The sequence below is a fragment of the Lytechinus pictus genome, chromosome 8 (genome assembly GCF_037042905.1).
Source record: "Lytechinus pictus isolate F3 Inbred chromosome 8, Lp3.0, whole genome shotgun sequence".
Taxonomy (NCBI): Eukaryota; Metazoa; Echinodermata; class Echinoidea; order Temnopleuroida; family Toxopneustidae; genus Lytechinus; species Lytechinus pictus.
Genome location: NC_087252.1, coordinates 22,896,795 through 22,924,549, shown reverse-complemented (window position 1 = coordinate 22,924,549; position 27,755 = coordinate 22,896,795). Strand labels below are relative to the sequence as shown.

Genomic DNA, 27,755 nt, shown 5'->3' with positions numbered 1-27,755 from the left:
TCCGGTGAAACAATTCTAGGCATTTATTCATGAATATTCATCAGGTGGGCTGATGATGCCATAACCCCACTTGTTCTGTTGTATTTTATTATATAAAATTAGGTTGGTTTAAAAAAAATTCTACCAAGAACTAAAACAATTGGATTGACAACTGATTAATTGCATTAGTTATTCATTGCCATAACTTATTTCATAATAATGGAGACACATCATTTACACCTGTATGCAAAAGTAAAAGAATTATGATTTCATGTAATAACATAAGATAAAGGAAAGTGGGGATGTGACATCATCAGCCCACCTTATAAATATTCATGACGATGTGCATATGAGCTGTTTTCACAAAATATTGATAAACTTTAAAATTCAATAACTTCGTTATTTGTTATCCGATTTTGTTGAAATTTTCGGCATTGTCTTTTGTGAATTTTACTCTATTTTTTTGGATATAAATATTTTCAGCATGGACCATCCCTTTATAGACGGCAGAAGCTGCAGATCAGGGGTGGGGTGTCAAGTGGGCCATGACCCCTTGGTATTTTCGGGGGGTGACCCTCTGGTAAATCCTGAATCCACCCTTACTCGAGGGTTCATCGAAGCCTGAAATGATTCTCTCTGTTGGTAAGTTACATTAAGCAACCATTGTTGCAGATCATAATAGCTACCATAGAAACGTTATGCACCCTTTGTGGCTAGCTAGTAACACATTCATCATTCGCTGACTGCTTAATATTAGTAAACAAAACATGAATTATGAATACACGGCTGATGTGATAAACCGTCACATTTTGGAATTGCTACCGCTACGCATCAGACGTCCTCAGAGCAATACATCTGTTTGATATATTTTCTTAGCATTTTTGTCGCCTTTAACGATAAATCTTTAAACATGGTAAGTTTGTTTTATTTTTACGATTTTAATTAATGTTCCTTTAATGCTTGCTTTACAGCGGATTGACATTTTTAACAGAAGTAAATTTAATTTACTTCTGTTAAAAATCTAATTTAGATGATTTGCCTTTTTAAGCGAGTTGATAATTGGAATAGAAAAAAAAAACAGTTTCTTACGATATCATCATTGTGTTTAAAGGGAAAATGTGTATTTTTCAAAACCAGATAAAAAGATATGTATTTTAGGATATAGTATTTTGATTTCCTTATCTCACTCTCTCTATCTCTCCACCACGCACACTCTAACAAACAAACAGACTAATATACATGCACACACACCATAGTCTTAAAAACGATATAATGTACACCTTTTGTGGCTAACTAATAACACACACACACACATACATATTCTCTCTCTCTCTCACTCTTTCCAAGGAGCTTCCAAGCTCCTTGCTCTTTCACTCCATCCTTCATTTTTACACCATTTTCGCCTCTCCTTTTTCCCTCTCTCTCCGCGTTTCCGTATATCACTATCTCTCTTTGCCTCTTCCCCACGCACACCCTTATGAACATACACACACACCATAGACAATGACGTTATGCATTTTGTGGCTACCTAATATAAACGCGCGAACACATTTTCTTCAATTTTTACTCCCTTTTCGCCTAATTCATCTCATTTGTTCCTTTCTCTCTCGGCTTTTCCGCACCTCACTATTTCTCTTTGCCCCTCTATTTTTAATCCACGCACACCCACCCTAGCATGACGAAGAATAGAGGGGAGAGAGAAGGAATAAAGTACTGAAAGGGGAGCGAGAGAGGGAGAGGGCAAAGATAAGTGGGGAGAGACAGACAGAGAGGGAGGCACACACACACACATATATATATGTAGAGAGAAAGGGTCAGAAAGAGAGGGGGAGAGAGGGGGGGGCAAGAACGAGAGTGCAAACGTGGATCAAAGAGAGTGTGACTTAATAGCGTGCTTAGACAATACTAAAAATATACAAACCAATTAATTACTTTGGTAAGACAGTAACATAAATATTTTTAGTTTTCTCTTAAAGGAGTGGATGGAGGGGGCCTGTTGAACATCTTTATGGAGGGAATTCCAAAATTTGGGGGCGGTGAAAATAAAAGTATTTTGAGCAAAACGAGTTCTTAGGATAGGTAGATGAAAGTTATCGGCTTGTCTGGTAGGATACCTATGAAAATTGTTATTTTGAGAAAACACATGAAATGCAAAAGGAACCATACTGTTTTTAAACATGTACATCAACTGTCCAAGCTGAAATTGGTATAAGTCTTGAATCTTTAAAATTTTATAATCAAGGAAAAGCGGATCAGTGTGAGAACGGGGTGTGAGAATGAAATAATATATATTATGAAATGAACATATACACACGCACACACACTCTCTCTCCACCTCCCTCCATTTCTCTTTCTCCCCCTCTCGTTCTTACTCTCTCTGTCTCTCCCTCTCTCTATCTATTCATTTCTCTCTCTCTCTGGCTTTTCTCTAAACTTAAAGGGGAATCCAGCCTTGGCCATTAAATGTTGTGTTGGGAAGGAGAAAAATAAATTAAACGGAACGGTGAAAGTTTGAAAGAAATCGGACAAGCAATAAGAAAGTTACAGCTGCTTTGAAATTGAGATCACTAATACTATGTAGATTTCAAATTGGCAACTGGGTAAGTAAATTATGACAAGGGGCAAGGACAACTTTTTCATAGGCCATGTACTTTATTATCAGGGATTTGTGGTTTTCTCCTAAATACCCATTCCCCTGGGGCAGTAATCTCAATATAAGCCTGGTAGTATATTGTTTTATGTCCTCATGAAAGAAAAATATAATTTGAAATAAAACTTTTGGGAAAAATGACATTTTAGCCATATTATGTATTGGAGTACATGGAAGAGTAGTCCTTGCCTTACATCACTTTGACATCCCATATGCGGCCAATTTTAAGTCTCCATGGGTATAGTGATTACCAATATTTACAACTTTTAAAAATTCATAACTTTCTTGTTGTTTGTCCAATATTGTTCAAACTTTCACCTATCAACTTGTCTGATTTTTCTTTTCCTTATAAAAACAAGTTTTTATTTGGGTTGGATTCCCCTTTAATAGCCTGATAAATTGAATTTTGCATTTCTAACAATGTACATAATACACAGTTATAAATCAACATCCGTAGAAGGTAAAATATCTTATGGCGCTGCCATAGTAACCAAACATGGTGATGATGCCGGAACGGCGTGGCGTTGTTTCCGTTGAAAGGCACCCCACGGCGCGCCGTGGCGTGCCTATCAACGGAAACATTCCTTATGAGATCAATAAATCATTCAGCCGACAATTTTGCATACATTGTTTATAGCCTTGCTAATCATCTTATACCATCCAGGTGGAATAAAATAATGTACGAAATTATCAACATGATTGCTAAAGCATTTTGGAAAAAATCATAGCACTACAGATACTATGTTAATATGTTTCTTTCTTGGTTTCTAAAATTGCTAAAATAATGTCCGTATATTACTTTTGCTAAGAATGTAAAATGAATATATTTACGGGACTTTTTTTTTTACTTTTCTTTACATTTTAACAAAATAAAAACAAGCAAACCTAGTTTGATCGGATAGTGGTCGGGTTTTATAATGATTGCTATGCCTGTGAAATAAAATAGAAGTAAACATGTATCAATCCTTGACTTTTGGGGGTTTATGCTTTTTTATATTCCATTATGATATCAAATTATTTGTCATGGTTGTAAATTGCATTTTGTATATTGATATTGTTTCCTTTAACCAGAGATAGCTGATTTTATATAAGGGGATAAGACAGGCTAAAAAGTCAATTCCCGATTTGATACGATTATATTAGCGGAATGTGAAGGGCGAAAATGTTCATTTAGATATTCTTCGTAAGGGTAAATAAAGAAACTTTGAAATTAATAACTGAAAGCCATAACCTCCCCTATTGAAGATGACCATTTGTATTTCCATAAATACTGGAAACGATTAAGATCCGGGTTTGATTTGTTTCAACGTTGGTGTAATAATAGGAAATGGAACATAATCATTTACTCATAGCTCGGAAAAGAGTATAGGTTGCCATTTTTCATATTCATCATCATTCATGATTTTAAAATCAATCTAAAAAAACAAATATTTATAACGGGTATTTAATATTCTTTACAGCGTGAATGTATCTCTATCCATGTCGGTCAAGCCGGAGTCCAGATCGGTAATGCCTGCTGGGAGTTGTACTGCCTTGAACACGGCATCCAGCCTGATGGTCAGATGCCCTCAGACAAGACCATCGGAGGTGGTGATGACTCCTTCAACACATTCTTCAGTGAGACTGGGGCTGGAAAGCACGTTCCTCGGGCCGTCTTTGTCGATCTCGAACCAACTGTTGTCGGTAAGATTACACAAATTTCTGTCATGTCTTTTCTTACTATTTTTTTTTTTGGGGGGGGGGTGGAAATTCGTTTCATGTGAGAATATCTCTTTTATGATTATGCAGCTTATTGAATTCAATTAACTTAATATAAACTTGTGTTAAATATATGCCTTGTGATGATCTATGCCTTTTTGCTGAATTAATGATAATGTACTTTACTTTTTCAAATCTTGATCCATCCATTCTCCTTAATTTTGAAAAGTTGAATTCAATATTGATTCTTTGAGTACCAACTTTTGCATATGTAAGGGTGCAGTGAGGTGAGACAGCTACATACGATTTAGAAAAAGTCAAATTTCCTTTTCAGTTGTACACGAAAGCTATTCACACATTATTTTTAGGATGCAAACTAGAATTTCCGCGTGCAAACAACCATTGCTGCATTTAAAGGTGCAAATTTGCACTTTGTTCTTAATGTCCACATTGGGCTAACTTACCTGATATAGCTAAATCACAGACCATTCTGTTTGATGAGGAACCTCTCCAAACTGAATTATTTTTATATTTACATTAGGATAATGTTAATAGTTCAGGCACACGGGATCAATCGATACTTCAAACATTCCCTTTTCCATCTTCTTTCTGTACTATGAAGTAAAATTGTGGTATTCATCTGTCAACATTATATCTCAATCATTTTCAGATGAGGTACGCACCGGAACCTATCGCCAGCTTTTCCACCCAGAGCAACTGATCACTGGAAAAGAGGATGCTGCCAACAACTATGCCCGTGGGCATTACACCGTCGGAAAGGAGCTTATTGATATTGTCCTCGATAGGATCAGGAAGCTGGCTGACCAGTGCACAGGTCTTCAAGGATTCCTTATCTTCCATAGCTTTGGTGGTGGTACCGGCTCTGGCTTTACCTCCCTGCTAATGGAGCGTCTTTCTGTTGATTACGGAAAGAAGTCCAAGCTTGAGTTCGCCGTCTATCCAGCTCCACAGATCTCCACAGCCGTTGTAGAGCCCTACAACTCCATCCTTACCACCCATACGACCTTGGAACATTCCGATTGTGCCTTCATGGTCGACAACGAGGCAATCTACGATATCTGCCGTCGTAACCTCGACATCGAGCGTCCCACCTACACCAACCTGAACCGCCTCATTGGTCAGATCGTCTCCTCAATCACTGCTTCTCTGCGATTCGATGGCGCCCTCAACGTCGATCTGACAGAGTTTCAGACCAACTTGGTACCCTATCCTCGCATCCATTTCCCACTGGCTACCTATGCTCCAGTTATTTCTGCCGAGAAGGCATACCACGAGCAGCTCACTGTTGCTGAGATCACCAACGCTTGCTTCGAGCCTGCCAACCAGATGGTGAAGTGCGATCCTCGTCATGGTAAATACATGTCATGTTGCATGCTGTACCGAGGTGATGTCGTCCCAAAGGATGTCAATGCTGCCATTGCAACCATCAAGAGCAAGCGTACAGTCCAGTTCGTTGACTGGTGTCCAACTGGCTTCAAGGTCGGTATCAACTACCAACCGCCCACTGTCGTTCCCGGTGGTGACCTTGCCAAGGTCCAACGTGCCGTCTGCATGTTGAGCAACACAACAGCAATCGCCGAAGCATGGGCCCGCCTTGACCACAAGTTCGATCTGATGTACGCCAAGCGTGCTTTCGTCCATTGGTACGTCGGAGAGGGTATGGAGGAAGGAGAGTTCTCCGAGGCCCGTGAAGATTTAGCTGCTCTTGAGAAAGATTATGAAGAGGTCGGAGTTGATTCCGTCGAAGCAGAGGGTGAAGAAGAAGGTGAAGAAGAATTCTAAATTCATACATTTCCAATGCTATGGGCTATCTCGTCTAGCAAGTAAAATCCTACATTTTTAAAATAGAATCTTCAATTTTTAGGTGTATTTCTATATACATTCTAACAAAGATTTTACCCAATATTGGGTAAAATGGGGACATGCATGTTTATTGGGTTAGAAGATACCAAATATTTTTTTTATTTTTACGCAAGGGTGCGTTGAAATTTACCCTTAAAACATGCATTTTGCCCAATATTTAGGGAACAAATACCCAGCAAACATGCATGTTCCCTTTCTATCCAATATTAAATTTTATAAAATCTATTCCTTCCTGAACATGTGAAGTATTCATTTTTTAACATTCTGTCGTTGTATCCAGAGGATCCTTATTGTCAAATCTGTAAAAATGATTTTTTTTGTATAATTTTAGAAAAAGAAGAAATAGTGAGTGAGTGAGTGACATCATCTGGGGACCGTTTCATGAAAGTTGTCAGCACTGACAAGTTGCCATTCTCCGACAGTTACTATGGTAACAGTCAGAGGCCAGTGCCTCTCAGCCAATCGAAACCAAGGATTTCACTAAACTTGTCAGCATTGACAATTTAGTCAGTGCTGACAACTTTCATGAAACACCCACCCGCTCTCTTATTTGTATGTCACTAAGTTGTGGTTATAACTATTTTGTGACGAATAAGTGAAATTTTGATATGTTATATTAATTTCTTATCTTACATCGAATTTAATGATTTTTTAAGCGTTATGCGTTTGATTGTTTTCTTTGATTCAATTCAATCTTTGCGGGAATTGACTTGACCATTAGCCTGCAGTTCGGAATATGGGCCAATTGGATACAAAATTATAGGCGCTAATTGGATTTTATAGTGAACATGCATAGCAATAGTTGATAGGCTGAAACAATGAGGGGGGTGTCACGGGTGTAGGATTCGATTCATATTAGGCATAAATGCTCAAATGATTTCAAAGTGATAGCGTGTGTTACTCGAATTTTGTTAGAATTGTAAAAATATGAACAAAATAAAGCAAAATCCATATTAAATGAGCTATCAAAACAAATTGTATAGGCGTATGAAGTTCTTAAATTGTGTCCTAAATGTAAATGGAATATTGGTATAATTTTATGCACGTGTATTGAGTGTGTGGAAAAACAATTCAAGGAGAATAGTTCCTGGAGGATATGGGAGATAGACAGTAAGGGGTACTATCGTTTGACGTATATGGGCGGGTGTGTGTGTGTGTGTGTGTGTGTAAGAGGGTGCGCGGGCATGTGTATGAGAGAGCATGAAGAGCGAGAGCTTGATAAAAGATGTGAACATCAGTGTGTATGGCAGCGTGTGGTGTGGGTGTACGTCAGTGGATTAGTGTGTGGGTGAAAGAGAGAGGGAGAGAGAAGGAGAAGAAGAAGGTAGAGGATAAAAGATACAAAGAGTGGGAGAAGCATATGTGGTTTATAAAGTTACATGAAAGATTGTTTCAATTTTCCAAGTCTTCCCCTCATCTTATTTTATTCACTTTTAATTCTTCCTCCTCTTTTTTCTCCTCTCTTTTCAATCCTTCCCCCCCCCCCCGTTTTTATTTTTTTGCTCCGCCAATGGGGGGGGGGGTGGCCCCTCGGCCCCCTGGATCCGCCTATGCGTGAGGGAATATATAAGGCCCCCAAGGACCGATTCCCACCAAATTTGGGTTGCAGATCGATGTATCTCACCATGCTCAGGTCAGCTCAACCGAAATATGGTATCAAAGTAGTAAAAAAAAAAAAAATTGATGACGTCACACATCGGTACTCTATTTATGCGAGCGCGAAGGGCGAGCTAAAAAATCTTTACTAGCATATTTCGACGTAAAAACTGGACATTCTAAGCAATATTCGTAAACTATATGAACTGGGTCATGGGTATCAACCTAAACAGTTAAAGTGCGCGAAGCGCGAGCTGAAAATCATGATGGTATGCCGTCCTGAAAAAAAATTTCATTCCAATTGGGCCTACAGTTTGACTCCATGATCACATGCAGGGTAGGTTTAAAACTAAACATTTTGATGGGATCGCAAATGGCGAGCTTAAAATTTATTTGATATTCCGACGTACATGAAAAAACTGGGAATGGGTGTCACAATATATTGTTGAAACAAAAATTATCTGATATTTCTTCCCGCCGTTCAGTGGCGTAGCTACGGGGGAGGGGGGGCCTGGAGGGGCACGTGCCCCCCCCCCCCCCCCGAGATTTGGTGTGCCCCCCCTGGAAAAAATTGGCGGAGCAAAAAAAAGAAAAAGAAGAAAAGAAAAAAAAAAAGAAGGTGAAAGACAGAAGGAAAAAAAGAAGGAAGACAAATGAATAAAATAATGTTATTGGAAGACTTGCAAAAAAAAATCTTTCATGTTACTAAATGAAATTTTCGCTCGCGCTTCGCGCTCGAATATGGAGCTTAAAATATCAAGTTTTGAAGTCAATATACAAAACATATTTCATCTCGGACATCAAGCTTTCATTATTTTTTTCCATTTATAAAGTTAATGCACTCTGTAAAATGTCCGTTAATATGGTCTCCATATCAACATTTTATAAGCTCACGCTGCGTGGTCGCATTCCTATTGTTTCTATTGTCTTCATGAATTCCATAAAGTTATCAAAATATCCATTTTCAGATGTGACTGTCAAAACGTAGGCCTATAAGTTAGCGCTGCGCGCCCGCATTTGATTGGTGAGTACTCTATCGATTCTATATAAGCGAACAAAAACCCCAAACCTTTTCATTACATTTTATTTAAAATATTCATAATTAACAAAATATGAATAGAGTGTCCCGCTTTTAGGTCTAAAATCTCAATTTTCTTCCGCTTACGCTTCGCGCTCGCATCAATTGTTTAGTTATACATACCTATCCCATTTATGATTACAAAAAGTGCTGAGAATGTCCATTTTTTAGGTCGAAATGTCAAAAAGTTTTAGCCCGCGCTTCGCGCTCCCATTATTGAAATATGTACCGTATTCGTGGGTAGCTGTAGACAGACCTTAACAGGTCCGTTTCCGATCATGCTAGAACATTTATTAACAAATTCTGCTCGCGCTTCGCGTTTGCAGTAATTATAACTTTATAAGTTACATACGCATCTTGTTCAGGATCACAAACAGTGCCAAGAATGTTCAATTTTCAGGACAAAATGCATGAAATATAAAAATAAAAAAAATCGCTCGCGCTTCGCGCTCGCAATTTTTATATAGGGCTTATAAGATTATTTCATATTTATGTTGTTTTATAAAGAATAAAGCTAAAAGGTGACTGATAGGGGAAAATATATAGGTGAAGATAATTTCGGGCCCCACCCCCCATTGGCGAAAGTCGGATCTGCCTTTGTGACATAGTATATACACACACAGAAAAAAAAATGTTGCCCCCCTGAAAAAGCAAGGACCCCCCCAGTGCCCCCCAGGAAAAACAATCCTAGCTACGCCACTGCCACCCGTTTCCCCTTTTTTCCAAATTTCCTTTTTATTTCACTTTCAGTTTTTATTTCAATATTTCTCCCTCTTGATCCTTTCTCACTTTCACTCGTTTTTTTTTCAATATTTCTCCCTTTGATCCTTTCTCACTTTCACTCGTTTTTTCTCCTTTTCTCTGTTTGTCATTCTGTAGGCCTACTTTCGTCTCTCGATTCCTTTTCTTTATTTTTCTTCTTTTAATTTCTTTTTCGAACTTTTCCCTCCCTTTGTTTTCTCAGACCAATTCATTTTCCTCGATCCTTCTCCTTTCTCTCTCTTCGTCACCTAACTCCCTTTCTCTCCCTCTCCTCTTACCCCTCCCTCTCTCCCTCTCATTAATTGTTCTCCCATTTCCCTGCTTTGCTTTATACTCTTTCTATTTTCCAATAGACCGGTTTACTAATGTAGTCAAATTTATGGATGTTTATTCCCTCGGGGCCTAGTAACGAGTTATTCCATTAACCTGTATACCTAACAATGGTATTTCAATACTTGGAATCCACTTTGCATACATTAGTTGTTGCTATGTCGGGCAAACCTCGGGCAAGCTTTCCGGTTGTTAGAGGCAACCTTTGTTAAACTGGTATGCATAAAACTTGAATGATATGTTAGTAAACCGGTCTATTGAATATCTCTCACCCCTTTTCCCTCGATATTTTTCTCGCTCCCTTTCCTACTCTCTCTCTCCCCATCTTTCCTTCCTTTCTTTCCTCTCTCTCTCTCCCCCTTTTCCTTCCTTTTTTATTTTCTCTCTGTTTTTCCTTCCTTCCCCCTTCTCTCTCCTTTTTTCTCTTTTGTTCTCTCTCAACCTTCCTAGTTTTCCTTCTATTTCCCTCGATCCTATCTTTTCCAGGGGCCGCGGAACCGGGGGGGGGGGGGGGGGGTCAGCCCCCCCCCCCACTTTTTTCCTAAACCGTGTACAAAAAACTTTAAAATGACCATATGATTGTGATTTTTAGCATAGTCAGCCCCCCCACTTTTGGCTCAGCCCCCCCCCCCCCCCCACTTTGAAAACCGTTCCGCGGCCCCTGTTTTCCTTCTCTTTTCTCTCTCACTTTCTCTTTCCTTTTTTCACGATCCCTTTCCTTTCCTTTTCCTCTTTCTCCACTTTTTCCTTCATTTTCTTCCCCTTCCCTTTCTCCCTTTTTCGGGGATGGGGGGGGGGTCAATATTAAGGCCCCCGACTGCCCCCGGGCGACTGCCCCAACCTTTTTATATGCAAATTGTGGCCGCTGTGTTGCGCGCGCAAATTGGAAGCGCGCGTCATTTAGATCCTAGTCTTACTCGCAGAGAAATTATAGTTTTACATTAATATTTTTCCTTTTGAAATCCGTGTTGTAACGTAAAACAAAGAGTGAAAATACATTGATTTAATGATTATTTGAAAATCATCAAATTTAAAAGTTAATATAGTTGCTATAAAACGAACTCTTTTCCACTGCGTAATTTTATAAATTCGTCCGACTGGTTCAATCCTAATTCAGAGCTAGCTCAGCTCATCACGTTTCACCATTTCCCGAAGATAGAGACAGTTGAGCAAGGTGAAAATTGTATTTCAGCAACATGACGAAGTAAGTCAATCGATTATTTCAACTTAATTTGTTTAATGATACGTTTGGATTCCTAGCCAATTAAATACAATATAAATTTTCTGTCCAATAATCTGAAATCCAAACTTGTTTCACTTGTCTATCGTCCCGACTTGAGTGCGGGGATTTTCTCCGAGCCAGCGGTAAAATGTTGAAGTCAATGCCCGCTCCAGCGGCCTGCAGTTCTGGGCCTTATGGTCTGCGTCATACGGCCCCATTCATTGGCATAACATTAAAGGAGAATGAAACCCTTGAAACCATCTGAATCCATATCAAAGAGAAAAATCAAAGAAACATATTGTTGAAAGTTTGAGGAAGATTGAATGAATAATAAGAAAGTTATGAGCATTCAAATATTGAGATCACTAGTGCCATGTAGGCCTAGATCCTCCTAACGGCAATGCGACCAAGATCTGTGATATCACACACGTACAACTCCCTCATTACTTTACTAGTAGGGGGCCTACTTATTTCACTTATATTCTCACTTTTATAGAGTCTATCACAAGGTGAGGTGTTCTCTTTATCTATGAGATGACAAGTACAGAGGTTTCACAACATTATATCATTGATGAATCGTTTGTCATATGATTAGAATGAGCAAAAAGAGATGTTTTGGGGTATATTTTCAGTGTCCAAATGGGAGAGTTGTACGTGTGTGACATCACAGATCTTGGTCGCATTGCCAATGGGAGGATCTCCATAGCATTAGTGTTCTCGACATTCAAATGCTCATATAACTCTTTTATTGCTAGTCCTATTTTTCTCAAAGTTTTGTTGATCTTATTCTTTGATTTTTCTGCTTTCACAAAAGCTAACTTGCTCCAAGAGTTTCATTCTCCTTTAAGAAAGCATAAGTTTAACGTTAAGACATTGACTCGTGTTGGCATTTACCGAAAACTTTTCATGAATTCAATCTACAAAGACGGTACCCCTGTGTGTTTTATGTAGAAAAGTTGGAGAATAAAGAAAATCACTGACTTTTTGAAAGAAAAAATAGAACTGAACAGAAGAAAGACTTTTGACAAAAGTTTTTCATGCTTGCCTTTTTTTGTTGAAAGACTGGCTTGTTATTAACCCAGGAAGCTACGGCCCACTTCGCGTACATTGTAGTTTTTTTACCGCGCACGGGAGACAGGGCGGCCGCAGACTGGGGAATGCTAACACGTTCAGAAGTGGTGAATCTTGACAACCGCAATTGCTATCAGCCAATTCCATGGCATGCCATGCCCATGGGCTAGACAGGAATAACCGTCGTTTCTGGGGATTTATTCAACAATTTCTGACATTTTACTATCATCCCCATTCACCGACGGTAGTGTGTTAGTGTGAGCTCGCATGTGTTATCACCATGATCACATCCTCCCTTTTGTCGATTAACTGTCCAGACTTTGATGTGCTTTTTTACATCGAATTTACATTCTAAGGATTTATCAACTACAAGATATCAATTTATAATTTATAATCAATGAATAAATGTCAAAGAAATATATCAAAAGGTATAAAAGTGGTACTTTACCGATGTTTTCTTGCGACTTGGACACCAGAATCACTCCCAAAATAGCAGCCAAAATTACAAACGAACAGAGAGTGCATCAACAATTTACAAATGTGATATCGATATTGCTTTCAATATTAATTATTATGCGATCTGCTCCACATGCGAGCTAAACCGCTACGATCACAGGTAGCAGACGACATTCGATATATCGAATAATGACTTGCAAGAAATACCGTCATCCAGAGGATTTTTATCAATAACTCGGGTCCAAGGTACGCAATTACTTATATTTCCATGATAATAGAAACCATGAAACTGTAAATTTCGCTTAAAAAACAGATTTAAATCGCGACCTATAAAACGTTAGTTCACTTATACGTCGGCTGTACGTACGGGCCTCCAAGCTCTTCAGTCTATGTATTGGGGAGTGGAGCCAACGTAGTTCAGCGGAACAACCAAAATACAGAGACTGAAGCTTTTGGTCTAGCCGTGGGCGTCGCGTAGTCTTGAGGACTCCATGATGATGTCTTTTAAAAAAAATTGACATATACTTCTTTATCATTGGAGTCTTGAATCCCCTCCCATATATGCATAAGAGAGACATGTAAACACAGATGGATTTCCCTAGGAAATCCATCTTTTTTATTAAAAATCATGTAAATGATCGTGATTTTATTATTCTCTACACCTTCCTACGCCTTGAACCGCTTACGTATGACGTACATCCAGTTAGCGATGCCGTTTTGAAGAACAATTTATAGATAAAAATTATTATTTCACAAATAATAAAATTCATTACGTGATTATAAATAATTAGTATAATACTGCTAATTATTTATAATCACGTAATAAATTTTATTATTTGTAAAATAATAAGTTTATCTATAAATTGTTCTTCAAAACGGCATCGCTAACCGGATGTACGTCATACGTAAGCGGTTCAAGAGACGACCCTATTGTATTTGCGTTGTGTACATTTGGATCGAGGGATCTACACGACATCGGTCTGGTAAGAAACCTTTATTTTTTCACATTTTAATTGAATTTTTTTTTTTAACCTTATGCATTAGGCATAGAGAATAATAAAATCATGATCATTTACGTGATTTTTAATAAAAAAGATGGATTTCCTAGGGAAATCCATCTGTGTTTACGTAATGTTTCTCTTATGGGCATTTTCACGGTAACTGACATTACACGGCACAATGTTTTCACACCTTTCATTGTGTGTACCTCTAAAACAACAAATGATGGGAGTTTGCTTTTGATAGAGTTAATAAAGGGAACCTTGCTGTATACTCTGATACTAAGTTTTCCTAAGTAACCACATTTTTTTACGCATCAGCAAGCAAAAATGTGTCGGTAACTGACATTACGCAAAAAGACATGCAATTTCAGGGTGTTCATTAAAATTGAAGTATCTCATGTCCCTGAGTAGATAGAGTAATAATTTGAATATGTAAATATACCTCCGTTACTAGGTTAAGATGTGTCAAAATATTAAACAATTCGTTTTTGTCTTTTGGGAGCTATGATAATTTTTCCACAACCATGCTGGTAACTGACATTAGGCCTACACTTAATTTGCCATAGAGATAACACATGGAAGTCAAATGTGTGGAATCATTGCATTGTATCTTCTGTGCAGGGCTTCACATGAAAGTGAGCTTGATGTGGAAGTATACCCGAGTTTCTAGGAACATTTCAATGAAAAAAAAATTATTTTTCTTAATTCCTTTCTTGAAAATTGTTATCATTACTTGTCGGTAACTGACAATACATATTAACATTTACCAGTGCTATATGATTTTCAGGGGCATAATTTTCTTGGTACTTAATATATGTAAGGCTTTTAAAAAAAATAATAGTTTCATAATATTTCACATTTTTAATTGTAAATGTATGTTTTACTTACTCGGGGGGGGGGGGTCATAGCAGCTACATGTTTTCCTATAGTAATTTAATATTGCATTGACTGTACACATGGATTTTTCTGACTATACACCCATAATATATATTCATCAGTTTATATTGACTTTTTAAACCTTTTCCTTCTCCAACCTCCCCCTCCCCTCAAAAAAGGCAAAATGAATAAGGGTCTCCTCCCCTAGGCTACACGTACCCCTCCCCCGAATCTCATGCAGCCATGTAATTTTATTGATTTCTATTCTGGTCAGTGCAAGCAATGCTTGTTCATATCTGTCGGATTTCAATTCTCTTCATAATTTGTTTAATCATTTTCTTTGCTAATTTCTTTTTTAACCTGTCAACAAAAAATAAACTCCAGCTTCTAAGCTGATACTGAACTATTTGTAAATTTAAAGAAAAAAACAGTTTTAGTAGATCCATGCAACATTGATCTGAACTGTCAAATTTCACTTTTCATCTATACTTGTAAACCAAAAACAAAATTGTATCACACACACCTGTATAAAAACCAGGAATTTACTTTTAGCGAGGCAATGCTCAAAAGAATCCTGGAAACTAAAAAAGGGACCCTGGAAATCCCCTTCATCACAATGTTAAGCTTAATTTTTTTTGCATATTTAGGCAATAGGTTGGGAAAAGTACCCCCTACCCCCCCCCCCCCCCCCCCCCCGAAAACCAAACAAAAAATTGTCTGATACAAACAATTAGGTACTTGGTAAGTGCATGTACAAAACAATTTCATAGTAATTTTTTTTTGCACGATGGGAATGCAACTTCCTTCATAATTTCATATAGTATTCCTTGTGAAATATACCTTTTAAAAGTCAATAGCAAGCTCCTTCTGGTGAGACTTTTAAAGTGAAAGACTTAATAACAAGTATACAATATTTCTTCACCCTAAAATTGACCACATATTTGCATTTCAATATTGGTAACCAACGTTTTATCATGGTAACTGACATTACATCTCGGTAACTGACATTACATTTTCCACTTGGTAACTGACATTACATACATGTATATTTAATGGTACCCTATGGCTTCATTGTTAATTGTTAATCTTTAATTTTGGTGCAGAAGGGAGGGGTGTTACCTAGAGAGGAAATCTACCAAGTTTTATATAATATATCCTCTTTTCCAGGAAATGAGAAAAAAAAGTTCATGTTTTCGGTAACTGACATTACATACCATATCACATACTTCATCAATGTTTTTTTATCAGATGAATGAATTACTGGTGTTTCTTTCTGTGGGATTTTAAAAAGTGTTATAATAGCAAGCTAAATCTCAGGCGAAAACATCATGATCAAACCTGTTCTTTCAAAATCTGTCAAAACAAAATATGTATCGATATACTATTTTCAACACTAATTTGTATCCATACTTTGGCAGCCATTTTGAAATAAAAAATGGCTGCCAGAGTCGGAAACATTTTTGTCTCAGAAACTTCAGGTCTTGTTTTATTAAAAACCATAAAGCATTTGACATGAATATAAACTTGATTTTTTTTGCCTCTGTGTCCATCTGTGGTGAAAATGCCCTTATGCATATATGGGAGGGGATTCAAGACTCCAATGATGAAGAAGTATATGTCAAATTTTTTTTTAAAGACATCATCATGGAGTCCTCAAGACTACCGTGGGCGTGGCCGAGTGGTCTACTCTAAGGCGCCTGTCTATACATGAAAAGCCCGGAGTTCAATCCCGGCCGCGCCACCTATGCCTGTGAGCAAGGCATGTAATCTGCAATGCTATATGAAATATTGGTAACTGGGTGTGCACTTGTTTTTTAAAAAAAATTGTCATGGGACGGCAAAACAAGCACTTGTTGGTTATTATTGTTCATGTACGAATGGATTAATTATTTTTGACTGTTTCATTTCTTTCACAGAGGAAGAAAAGATCTAGGGGACATTACCTCCCACAATATAAAGCAGCTGAAGAAACTCAACTCTGTTGTCTTCCCTGTATCTTACAATGATAAATTCTACAAAGATGTCCTAGAAGTAGGAGAACTGGCTAAACTTGGTAATTTTTTTTTCTTTTCAAAGAAACCAAAATACAAGGAGAAAATCCATCCTATCAGAAATAATAAAAAATGAGGGGAGCAATCTTAAACTTGTTTAATCAAAATCGGTTATAAAATAAGCGAGTTATGGAAGTTTGAAAACTCTTGTTGTACTTTCTATGGGGATCCTCAAATTGGCAAACATGCTTCAAAATGGCTGATTTTGTCCATTTGTTTTGTACACAAATTTTCAGATTTTTCCCATTTATCTTTCAAATTGCATCTTGCCTCCTGAACATAACATATGTCATGGGAAAACATAATTCACGCCACATATGCCAAGGTCAGGAGGAGATAATGTGAAATTTGTAAAATAAATGGGAAAATCTGAAAATTTGTGTACAAAACAAATGGAAAGTTGCCACAAAATCAGCCATTTTGAAGCTTGATTGCCAATTTGAGGATCCCCATAGAAAGTACAACAAGACTAAGACTTTTTAAACGTCCATAACTTGCTTTGATATTTCATACCCGATTTTGATTAAACTTGTTTTAAATTGTTCCTCTTATTTTAATCTTTCCAACAAGATTACTGCTCTTCTTGGGTTTTGGTTTCCTTTAAGTTTTTATTGGGCATCCTTCGTAGTTTTAGTAAGTTTGGTATTCACATATAGCTGGCCTGCCATATTCTGGAAAGAAATTTTCAAGTGAAGAAAGGGATGCCTTTTTTTCAACGATCAACTCTATAGCCCAAATTCACAAAGGTGGTTTTTAAAACTATCGGTTGAACCCATGGTTTATGCAGATTTCCTGTATAAATTATGTTTATTTATTGCATACCGTATATTAAAAAATGTCCAAGTCTTGATGCGCGCTTTTGTCACAGTGCGCCTAATTGACGCCTGTTGCCATGGTTATTCACGAGTCCACTGTTTTGAATTAATGAGTCTACTCTTCATGAATAAAATAGCGTACTTAACCATGGCATGAGGCGTCAGTTCTGTACACTGACAAAAGCTTGCATCAACAATGGACATATTTTTAATATACGCGGTAAATAAGCGTAATTTATACAGGAAATCTGCATAAACCAAGGGTTCAACCGATGGTTTTATAAACTACCTTTGTGAATTTGGGCCAATGAATTTGGCTGATATCAAGATCTCTTTTGGTCGACCCAATAACCCAATTCAGTGAAAGATGATTTTAGAACCTATAAACCATGTCAGCAGTTTAGTCTCAAATTCTTACATAGAGTTAAGATTGATCCAATCAATCTCAACTGTATGGAATTCCATCCATACCATAATTTTTGTTCTACAGGAAATTTGCACAATCTAAACAAAGAGAATCACACTGAATCTTCAAGAGAATGATGACCGTATGAATACCGGTATACGTCATATCTAAAAATGTGTTGGACAAACGTGTATTTTAGATGCTGACATTGCTGGCCGTCCATAGTTGTTATTGATCAGATCATTCGCAGCTCTTTGTAAGACAGGGCCCAGGGGTGTCAGCTTTTACATCAAACAGGGATGCCATGTTTCAGAATAAAAACTATGAATTCAGACTTCTTAAACTCATTTTCAGCCATAGAAATTAAATAAAGTTTATGTACAAAATGGCTCATCTTAGATGATTTTCAGACTTTAAAAAAAATTCAATTCTAAGTGGCATCAGTGATCAGAGAATGCTGACTTGAACTGTGTATAGCTTTAGATTCAAACAAAGCCATCAGATGAAAAGCACCCTTTGAGAAGTACTAGTGAATTATACAAAGATTGTTCATAGAGAAATCTAACTTGCAGAAAATTATTACAATGTTAAGTTATTGAAATTAGTTTTATTGTATTTCTAACAAATTTTATTTCCCCCCCCCCCCCCCCGGTAGCATATTACAATGACATTGTTGTCGGAGCAGTGTGCTGTAGGATAGATACAACAGAACAGGGAGCAAGACGTCTGTATATAATGACCTTGGGATGTCTTGCACCATACAGGAGACTTGGGATAGGTGAGTTAATGTAGATTGCCAAATTATTCTGGTATAAATTGAGTATGATGCTCAGTTATTATTAGAGTAAGTATTGTAATTTGTTCAAAGACGAGTCTTTTTCCAAGCAATTGTAATTAGGCCTGAGTCAAAGTATATTTTCTTTCTTTAAACAGCATGCGCCTGTGATTTTCGCTTTAGACCGTGGGGGGGGGGGGGGGCACTGGTGAAATTAAGAAATTTGTACGAAATTCACTGTTACCAAAAACTTAAAGGACAAGTCCACTCCAACAAAAAGTTGATTTGAATAAAAAGAGAAAAAATCCAACAAACGTAACACTGAAAATTTCATCAATATCGGATGTAAAATAAGAAAGTTACGACATTTTAAAGTTTCGCTTAAGGACGTTCCACAGTTAAAGTGAAATCCATGTCATTTTCACCAAACTTTGCACATAGATACTTTAGAACCTTAATATTCGAAATATGCAAAAATTAACATAGATTCATGTGCTTGATTTTTTGCTATAGAACTTCAAAGTTCACCCAAATTGATGTTCTTAAGAATTGCGCATTCAAAAGAATTTGGCATTTTTAGACCGCCCAAGATTACTACAATGAGTTTAAACCTGTACTACTCAGTCAAAATACATGAAAAAGTTATCAAATTTCGCAAGAGAGTTAATAATTGTATCGTTAGAATGGAGAATATATTTATAGTGCTATTTTTTTGCAATTTTAAGTTTAACAGCACTGTCAGTTCTTAAAAATGGCGTAAAAGATAACAAAATCCCAATCTAAAAAATGTGAAATTTCAGTAACAAACTACAAAAGTACAATAAATGCTGCACTTTATTCAAAATCCATGTCATTTTCACCAAAATTTGTAGAGTTGTAGAGGAAGATATACCTAAGAGGAACAAACATTCAAAAATAGGGGTTCATGTGCTTGTTTTTAAACTATCTGTATTTTTATTAGAGCAAATGTGCTTTTTAAAACACCAAAAATGCGCCGAATGCTTTGTATCTATGTGAAGAAAAAATCAAAACCACTCTACCATTTATTCAAACTCGGGGTAATATTCGTGATTCTTGGCAGCATTGCAGAGTAAAGTATTTTGAAATTGTAGAGAATCTTTTTTTGAATGGTCCATGGAATAATTCCATTTTTTAGCTTCATGAAATAACGCATCGGATCTGCAGTTAAAGTGCAGAAGATGAGAAAAATCAGCACATACCCAGCACATTTCATTTTATCACATCCAAGCTGAAGAGTAATAAATAGAGCCTTCATAATCACTGGTATTCGACAGTAGCCTAAACAATAGTCAAATGTGCCAAAGGCAGACAATAAAACAGATTTCCAAACTTTATCTCTGATGTACTTTTCTAGTCACCTGGTCTATACAATGCCTTTTGTTCTTAGAATTTGAATACTCTACCGGTAAAGCTTACGCATCATCTACATTTGAAAATGATAGTGCTTATCCTAATGAAAAATCACAAAGGTCATTTGAGAAAAGTTGATCATGAGCTAACCGTGAACTGGCTTATTCTAAGGATGCTGATGCATCTTTTCATAGCAGCTTTTCTGCAGTCCCGATTGTTATGTCTATGCAGGGACTCAGTTTTAAAGGGAGTGAGAGTGATCACTCGCTACCGCTCTCCTTAATCCATTTTTGGTAGAGCGATTTATCTCTCGCCTCAGCTATTGCTTAACAAGAGTGTTAGTCAGTGATCAAGCTGTTCAAGTCATCCTTGAAAACTTCATTCGCTGTCAAGGTTGTGTGAATACTACACAATTATATTGTAAGCAATGAAACACACTTGCAAGAATGACATTAAAAAGTTCAATGAGATAAATATTGCATAGATCTACATGTATATCTGATTGTTTGTCTCCTTTGGTTGTGGGTTGTAACTTAGCGTACGTTCCTCCATCCATTTTGCAATCGGACAAGAGAGCTCCCCTTGTATGTCAAAGAAGAGCTTTTTGTAGTGCTCCGCTAATGCTCCCCTTGAAAGTTTTAGGAGAGCTTTTTATTGCTCCCCTCATGATTATAAAACTGAGTCCCTGTCTATGGTGACTGATGATTTGTAATGAAAAGACACTTGCATAATTCCTGCTGTAGGCTATAGGTGAGACTGACTTTTGTGCAGATCTAAAAATGTCAACACGTAATATCAATTTCATTATGTTTAGAGACTTTCAATCAAAAGAAATGCTTGGAACTTAAGTTCCACTAATAGTGCATGAACTCACTTCACTGTAATTCAGTCGAGAGAGTAGTAGTCCTGTGATTATGTAATTCCAATACCAATCTCTTTTCTTTTTTTTTTCTTTTTTTTTACAGGCACCATGATGCTCAAACATGTTCTAGATTTCTGCGAGAAGGATGGACGCATTGATAATATATACTTGTAAGTTATTTTGAAATTCACTCTAACCATACTATTGATTTACATGTAAGAGCAGAACTTGGGTTGTTTGAAATATGAAGATTTGGCATTGTTGATTTTCTAGTTCTTTTCATGGCATTTGGGTACGTTACAGAAAAAAAATCATGTGAAAAAGTCTAAATTAATCAAATAAATAAAAGACAAATAAAAAATATGTGCCAAATGGCTTTCAAAGAAAATGTGTCATTGCTGAGAAATGAGCATAATAAGCATGCAATACCATAGAATTTCGGGTATTTTTCGAAGCTATACTAATACACTGTTCCACATATGCTTTTATGTGTTAGTTTTCCTCCGAATTATCAGTTTTGAGCAAAGATTTCATGATTTCATAAAGATAAGGTTACATTAATATACCAGATCTGGATATATGATAATTTGGTGACAATTAATCTTGATTTATAAGACCATCTCGGGAAATAATTGTTTGCTGCAAGTACATGTACTTTCTTTTTCCTTTTAAGATAAGACAAGATTATAGAGTTTCTTGACACCATTTTTCCCGGAATGCTTCATATTTTCACTGAAATTGCGCAGAATTGCGTATCTTATGCCTCGTTGAACCACAAACTCTGGATCTTGTTTTCTTTTGTTTTCTTTTTGCAGTGGCCCGCAAGCAACATGAAGCACGAAAAGATTTTTTTCCTATGGGCAATAAAATTAGTCACTGTACAGTAATTATTATTTTTATCATTAATTTGAATAAATTACACAATTTACTGTTGATTGATAATGTTTTCTGTCCTCTCTCCTTCATCTAGACATGTCCAGGTCAATAACGATTCTGCCATTGACTTCTACAAAAAGTTTGAATTTGAGATCATCGAGACGAAAGAGCATTACTACAAACGCATTGAACCCGCCGACGCACACGTACTTCAGAAGACTCTACGAACCGCCGTTGCTCAAACGTCGTCATGAGAGGGAGTCTTTGAGGTGTCGTATTTCATTGAACTTTGAGTCATAATAGTCTGGACTGGAAATTGTGGAACCGTGTGGTCCTGTACTCAGTGTGTGACTGCAGTATCGGAGAGTCAGAGAATAGAGAACTTATTGGATAGAAATGATAAAACTTAAGTAGGAACCTTCAATGACTAGGAGAAGAGACATGTAAGTGAGGTGAAAAAGAAACGTCTTTGGATGAAGATATTTCTTTATCCAAATATCTTTATCGAAGCTGCCGACTAGTACTGATTTTCAATATTGATACTGGAAATGAGAATACTGATGGTTTCATGCAAAATACTGATTTCTGAAGTTTCAGTTTTATGTGTTTTCCTGTGGTATTTCTTTTGAAAGTAATGTTTTTTTTTCATTGATCACCAAAATACTGCTTTTCAGCTGTTAAAATACTGAAATGTTCTTCTTTAAGTTGGCAGCTCTGTTTATCAAATATCTTTGGATAAAGAAATATCTTTTTTCGAAGTTTCGAACACATTTGAACTTTTGAAGGATTTTATTGTGAAGAATAAATGGTGTAGAGGTGTCACAGTACACCGTGTGTCTTTCGTTGGCGTATGGTGGTCCTGAAGAGGACCACCCAAACTCGACGTTTCAATAAGTGTGTTCTTGTCGTCTTGAGAGACATGTTCTGGTGGTCCTTTCAAGACCAACACATGCCCATGAAAGAATACATGGTGTATCGTGAAACCTATACACATTTACAAATACATTAGTCGGTATTCTGATCTCTACTTTTAATTTTAACAATGGTCTAAATGTCCACGATTTCAATATGGGTAGCCAAACGACACAGACGTAGTTGATCATGTCATCAACATTATTGGGGATCAAACTAATTACCAAGTGTCTGGATAGGTCCAAGTAAATGTAAGAAGCAGAGAGTGTAGCCATATTTTTGTATCATATGGCTGCACATAATGCCAGCCCGGAATTTAATAGTCTGTGGTCTAAGTTTAACCAGAGCTCTTGGGAGCGTTTCATCAACATTTTCGACAAGTTGTCAGGTCTGACAACTTTCCTTGATAATGATTGGCTTGGAGTCACTGTTACCTTTACTGTCAGATAAAACATTATTTGTTGGATAAAATGTCCGGCAATTCATTCCATGAAATGCTCCCCAGAATTATGTTGTATTTAAATAATACGGACTCGTCTTGGTGAAGATGTCACTTCATGTACATGTCTATTGCCAAGATTGGATCATTATGCCTGAGCTGTAGATGAGGGTAATGTGAATCTTAGGGACCGTATTTTTATTATTGAGGTCCGTTCGCATGCAGGAGAACGCTGGACAGTTTCAAGAACGGGTTCCGACGATTTGTGGGCGTGGCAATGAACTTGTGGGTGTGGCAATGAACTTATCGGGCGGAACGAAGCGGAATGGTGATCGGCGGAATGCAGGAGAATGGTACCCAGTCACATCCTGGCGTCAGAGATGTGAGAATCGAGGATCTCGGCGCCGGCCGGTATAGAATGCTCGCTCAGCTTAGCTCTCAAGAAAACAGCGGCATGAGTACAAGTGCGCTTGCTTTAATTTAATCTAGAAGTAAATTATCAGTTGATGCTTTACCACCATTATCAATATCCTTTCTTCCCTTATTCCCTTTCTCGTGCATGTGATATGTGTGACACTTGACTGAGGCCCGTATTTTGTTTTGGATTCGAGTACTAGTATGGAGGCGAAGTGTGTTCGAACATCCAACCTCCATGGTTCAAAGTAACTAGTTGTGTCGCGTCGGACGTGATTTTGGTTGGTTGATTGATAGTATTTTTTGCAGAGGGGGGGGGGGGGGGGTCATTAAATTTTTTCTCCCATTGCCTACATTGTGATATGAAATGATTTTGTTAAAATTATTTTCTGTATTTGATGAATCATTGTATGCCTTTCTTCAATTATTATTTTGACATGAATTCATGAATTCTAGATTTACTGTACTCCAACGGGTATGAATTGAATTAATTACCGTAAGATGAAAATGGGCCATTCCGGTTAAGGAGAGAAAACGGCAAGGTCAAAATCGAGCCCCTCCCCCAAAAATATATATCAACATAAGAAATTTGTAGTGAGTGAATTATTATTCACCAGTCCTGTAGAGATAGCAGTGATAACTTCAAGACGGAAAACGGTTTTTTCATTGTTGAGAATTTTACGATTTAAGTATGAATTTCTCCCCAAAAATGTACTGAAAATTTGGACAAACAGAATATATACTTAAACAAACTGGAATAAAACAAAATTAAAGACAAACGTGATGGAGTTGGATTACCATAAAGAAGTCTGATGTGTATGTTTGTTGATAATTCCAACTAAATTGTTGACATGTTTTACGTTTCAGAAATATTGCCGTTTGAAAAACTAGTATTGAGACGTTACCATGTCCGTCCCCTGATAATAGATTCATTAATCTCTTATTATATCGAACCTGTAAATCATCTTGTCTTTCTTAACCTTATCATATTATACACTCATGAGGACTCTTTCAATCCCATATGGTATGATCAGATATTCCATGTACGAGAGATATGAAAATGTACTTTCAAAAATCTGATATTTTTGTCCGTCCCCTTCGTAACGTCCCAACTTTCAAGTTTCTATACCACACACACGATACGAGATTCATCTCAAAAGTTCTTGAGCACGTGCGCCGGTCAACCCTGTTCATACACATACAAAATTTTCCATGTGTGTTTTCAGTCACGTAGTCCCAGGGAGAAAAAAAGCATGTCCGTCCCTTCAATATGTTTGCCGTAACGTCTAAACTTTCGTGCTTTGTCTTGGGTGATTGTTATGTTTTGGTGTTGATTTCTCGTATTTTGTCGCGGTGTGTTGATTGATTAGTGATATTTTTCCGTACTACCCTCATTTCTAAACGTATTTGTAAAGATATCCAATGATTTTCTTTCTTTATTAGAATATAATTTGCATTTACTTGAATATATGTTATCAAATTACGACGACCTAAATATTGATGATTATTACAAATATTAAGGAAAAATCTACGTAATTCTAAAAATGGCCGGGAATGTAGTAATCAAGAGATGTAGTCTTGTTGGGAGTTTCATTCTGAACAAACAAATAAAAAAAATATATATAGGTAAGGAGATAATCCGGACAATTATATAGATATCATGACGACGTTACTCATTTGATGTGGACATGATTTGAGGGTGTCCACCGTCGCGTCTCAAACTAAAAAAGTTTACTTACATGCATAATCGATACTTTTATTTAATTCTGATCTACAATCATATCTAGTTGGCAAGATTATCGAATTCTTATTCTTCATAATGCTGCAAAATAAAGCAAGAAGTTTTCTTACCTTTTTGCCATGCTTCACCTTCGCTAGGACGTTATTCTGAATCACAAAGACATGTCCAATATTTTATCCAATGACGTCCAAATTGTAAAAACGGCACATCGTACATTATCTACTCTTTTATAGATAAAATGTGTATTTCCATAATAAATCTTACGACTGCCCATACCTTCCGAGACACTTAAAAAGGTTTTATAAATTTTACATGTAAACAAAATGATGTAAAAGGCACTAGAACAGACTAGACGTTATGATCTCCATGAGGACACTGTAGAATTAAATGTCCGCAATAACGTCCTCGTAACAATTATGTATTTTACCATATTTAGTTTTATATTTATTTCAAAAACATATCAAAATCTTCTAATCGTTCTCAGAAAAAACGTTTAAATCACAATCAGGCTTTACGTTTATAAAGTGATCACCGTATGTGATGTTTATGGCTGCTCTCTTTACTTCAGACGTTATGATTTTAAACGACAATGTCTTCCGTAACGTCGCACGACTTTTACACCATAATTTGTTGCTGGTGATTCTTTAGATTTAGGTGGTTGTTTTATTCACATGAATTCATGAAATAGTGCTTTCAAGCAACTTTGATTTTCTGTTCTAGAATTAAAAAAAACAATCGAAAGATATAAAAACTACAAATTAGACGTTACGACTTTGACGATGGACATTGCCAAAAATGTGTCGCATATATAATTTTAATAATGCTTGAAATTGTCTTTATTTTCATTTGTTTTACCTCGCAATAAACTAGTATTCAAGAGTTGAAAAAAAATGTTAATTTAGGCATACAGTATCAAGCGATGCACGATGTGACAAGTGTCCTTTTAAGACGTTATTTATTCTTTTTAATATTCCACAATGTCTCATATAAAATTCAGGATTTTTGGAAAGTGGCGGCTAAATTTTTTGACATCGAGGGCTGCGAAACGGGATGAAAGTCGGGGGGGTGGTCGACCATGCAAAAAAAAATCAAAATCAGATGTTTTTTTCTGATGGGATAAAGCCATCCCAGCGCCCCCCCCCCCCCCCCGTTCTGGGACCCCTGGTATCAGCGGCGGTTTGGATTTAGGTGCCCAAATTATGTCAATGTTGTGTGGCCAATGTTGTAATTCGAATTGTGACAGAATTCCATTTTCTTCTCTTTTGACAATAAAATTATAATCTTGCTTTAATCAAATGTATTTTATTTTATTTTATTTTGGATTCTGAAACAAATGTATTGAATAAACATATTTTAATGGTTCGCTACCTAAAAAGATATTTTATACGGTTTCATTTGTTCCTGAATGTACCATGCGGCGGATCCGGATATGACAAGGGGCTCAAACTGATGACTTCCCAACAAAATTGATATTTTTTAATGTTCTAAAACTATTCAAGTTGGTTTTTGGACGTTTTGTGTAAACATTTTATGGACGTCAACATGTGGTAGGTTTTAGACGTTTTAACACCTTTTTTTAAACGTCAAAATAACCCCCTCCCCCCAAAAAAACATTAAAAAAACTTTCGGAAGTTCGATGAGATGATGATGGTGATGATAATGATGATTGATGGTGATGATGATGATAATGACAATGAAGGTAACAATTTTGCACAATGGAGATCCGATTAATGGTCGTAATGACAAGAATGATGTGAAATCATTTTAACAAGCTTTCTGCCTTTTTATTGCATCCCCGATTTCCTATATCAATTATCTTTCAATTTGTATGAAATATGTGCCAACAAATAATATCACTTTTGTTTAAATTTATTAGATTTTTATTCTCATTGTTATATTCTCGATCTTTGTCTGATGATTATTTTATCACCCAGTACTTTTAATGAATTTGAAATAAATGCTGAATTGATATTGACAACTCATTGTAGCATGAATAATCGGCATTATAGGCCTACGCAATAAAAAAGATGGTTCATTGAGGGCAGAAATTCTGTCAAAGGATGCATTTATAAACGATACAAGACACAAAATTATTTTTTTAAAGACACATCACGCGAGACTTTTTACCTTTTATTATTTTCTTTTCCAATTTCATTCAAGGATTTCATCACGAAATTGTTATTTAAAAAAAAGACACATCACGCGAGACTTTTTTCCTTTTATTATTCTCTTTTCCATAATTTCATCACAGCATCAATCAATCAAAACATTCACAACCTAAATGGTAAAAAAATAAAAATAATTCTTATCAGGCGCTTTTCCAAAAGTTGAAAAGTGCTATACATCAGCCATTAAAAACAAATTGATTGCATGGATGTAACCACGTTATTTTGATATTGTTCCTATTTTCAATCAAATTTATTTGTTTATTCTATACATTATATTTCATTAGTTACTTTTAGTTCTTTCGTTAGAATTTATCTATTTCAA

The 27,755-nt window shown here is 36.6% G+C and overlaps 2 protein-coding genes across 2 annotated transcripts; both read left to right on the top strand.

Moving 5' to 3' along the window:
- The first annotated feature begins 713 nt into the window (after positions 1 to 713).
- Positions 714 to 7,186, top strand: LOC129266207 (tubulin alpha-2/alpha-4 chain). Its single transcript, XM_064103790.1, has 3 exons — positions 714 to 892; positions 4,090 to 4,312; positions 4,998 to 7,186. The coding sequence occupies exons 1-3, from the start codon at positions 890 to 892 to the stop codon at positions 6,128 to 6,130; spliced, it is 1,359 nt and encodes a 452-aa protein (XP_063959860.1). The 5' UTR covers positions 714 to 889; the 3' UTR covers positions 6,131 to 7,186.
- A 3,671-nt stretch (positions 7,187 to 10,857) lies between these two features.
- LOC135155106 (N-alpha-acetyltransferase 50-like) lies at positions 10,858 to 26,647 on the top strand. Its single transcript, XM_064103789.1, has 5 exons — positions 10,858 to 11,181; positions 16,520 to 16,656; positions 18,531 to 18,653; positions 20,987 to 21,053; positions 21,854 to 26,647. The coding sequence occupies exons 1-5, from the start codon at positions 11,174 to 11,176 to the stop codon at positions 22,011 to 22,013; spliced, it is 495 nt and encodes a 164-aa protein (XP_063959859.1). The 5' UTR covers positions 10,858 to 11,173; the 3' UTR covers positions 22,014 to 26,647.
- The last annotated feature ends 1,108 nt before the right edge of the window (positions 26,648 to 27,755 follow it).

Coding starts and splice junctions, on each gene's coding strand:
- LOC129266207 (XM_064103790.1), top strand. Junction 4,313..4,997: donor TCTCGAACCAACTGTTGTCG/GTAAGATTACAC, acceptor AATCATTTTCAG/ATGAGGTACGCACCGGAACC.
- LOC135155106 (XM_064103789.1), top strand. Junction 18,654..20,986: donor ATACAGGAGACTTGGGATAG/GTGAGTTAATGT, acceptor TTTTTTTTACAG/GCACCATGATGCTCAAACAT. Junction 21,054..21,853: donor CGCATTGATAATATATACTT/GTAAGTTATTTT, acceptor TCCTTCATCTAG/ACATGTCCAGGTCAATAACG.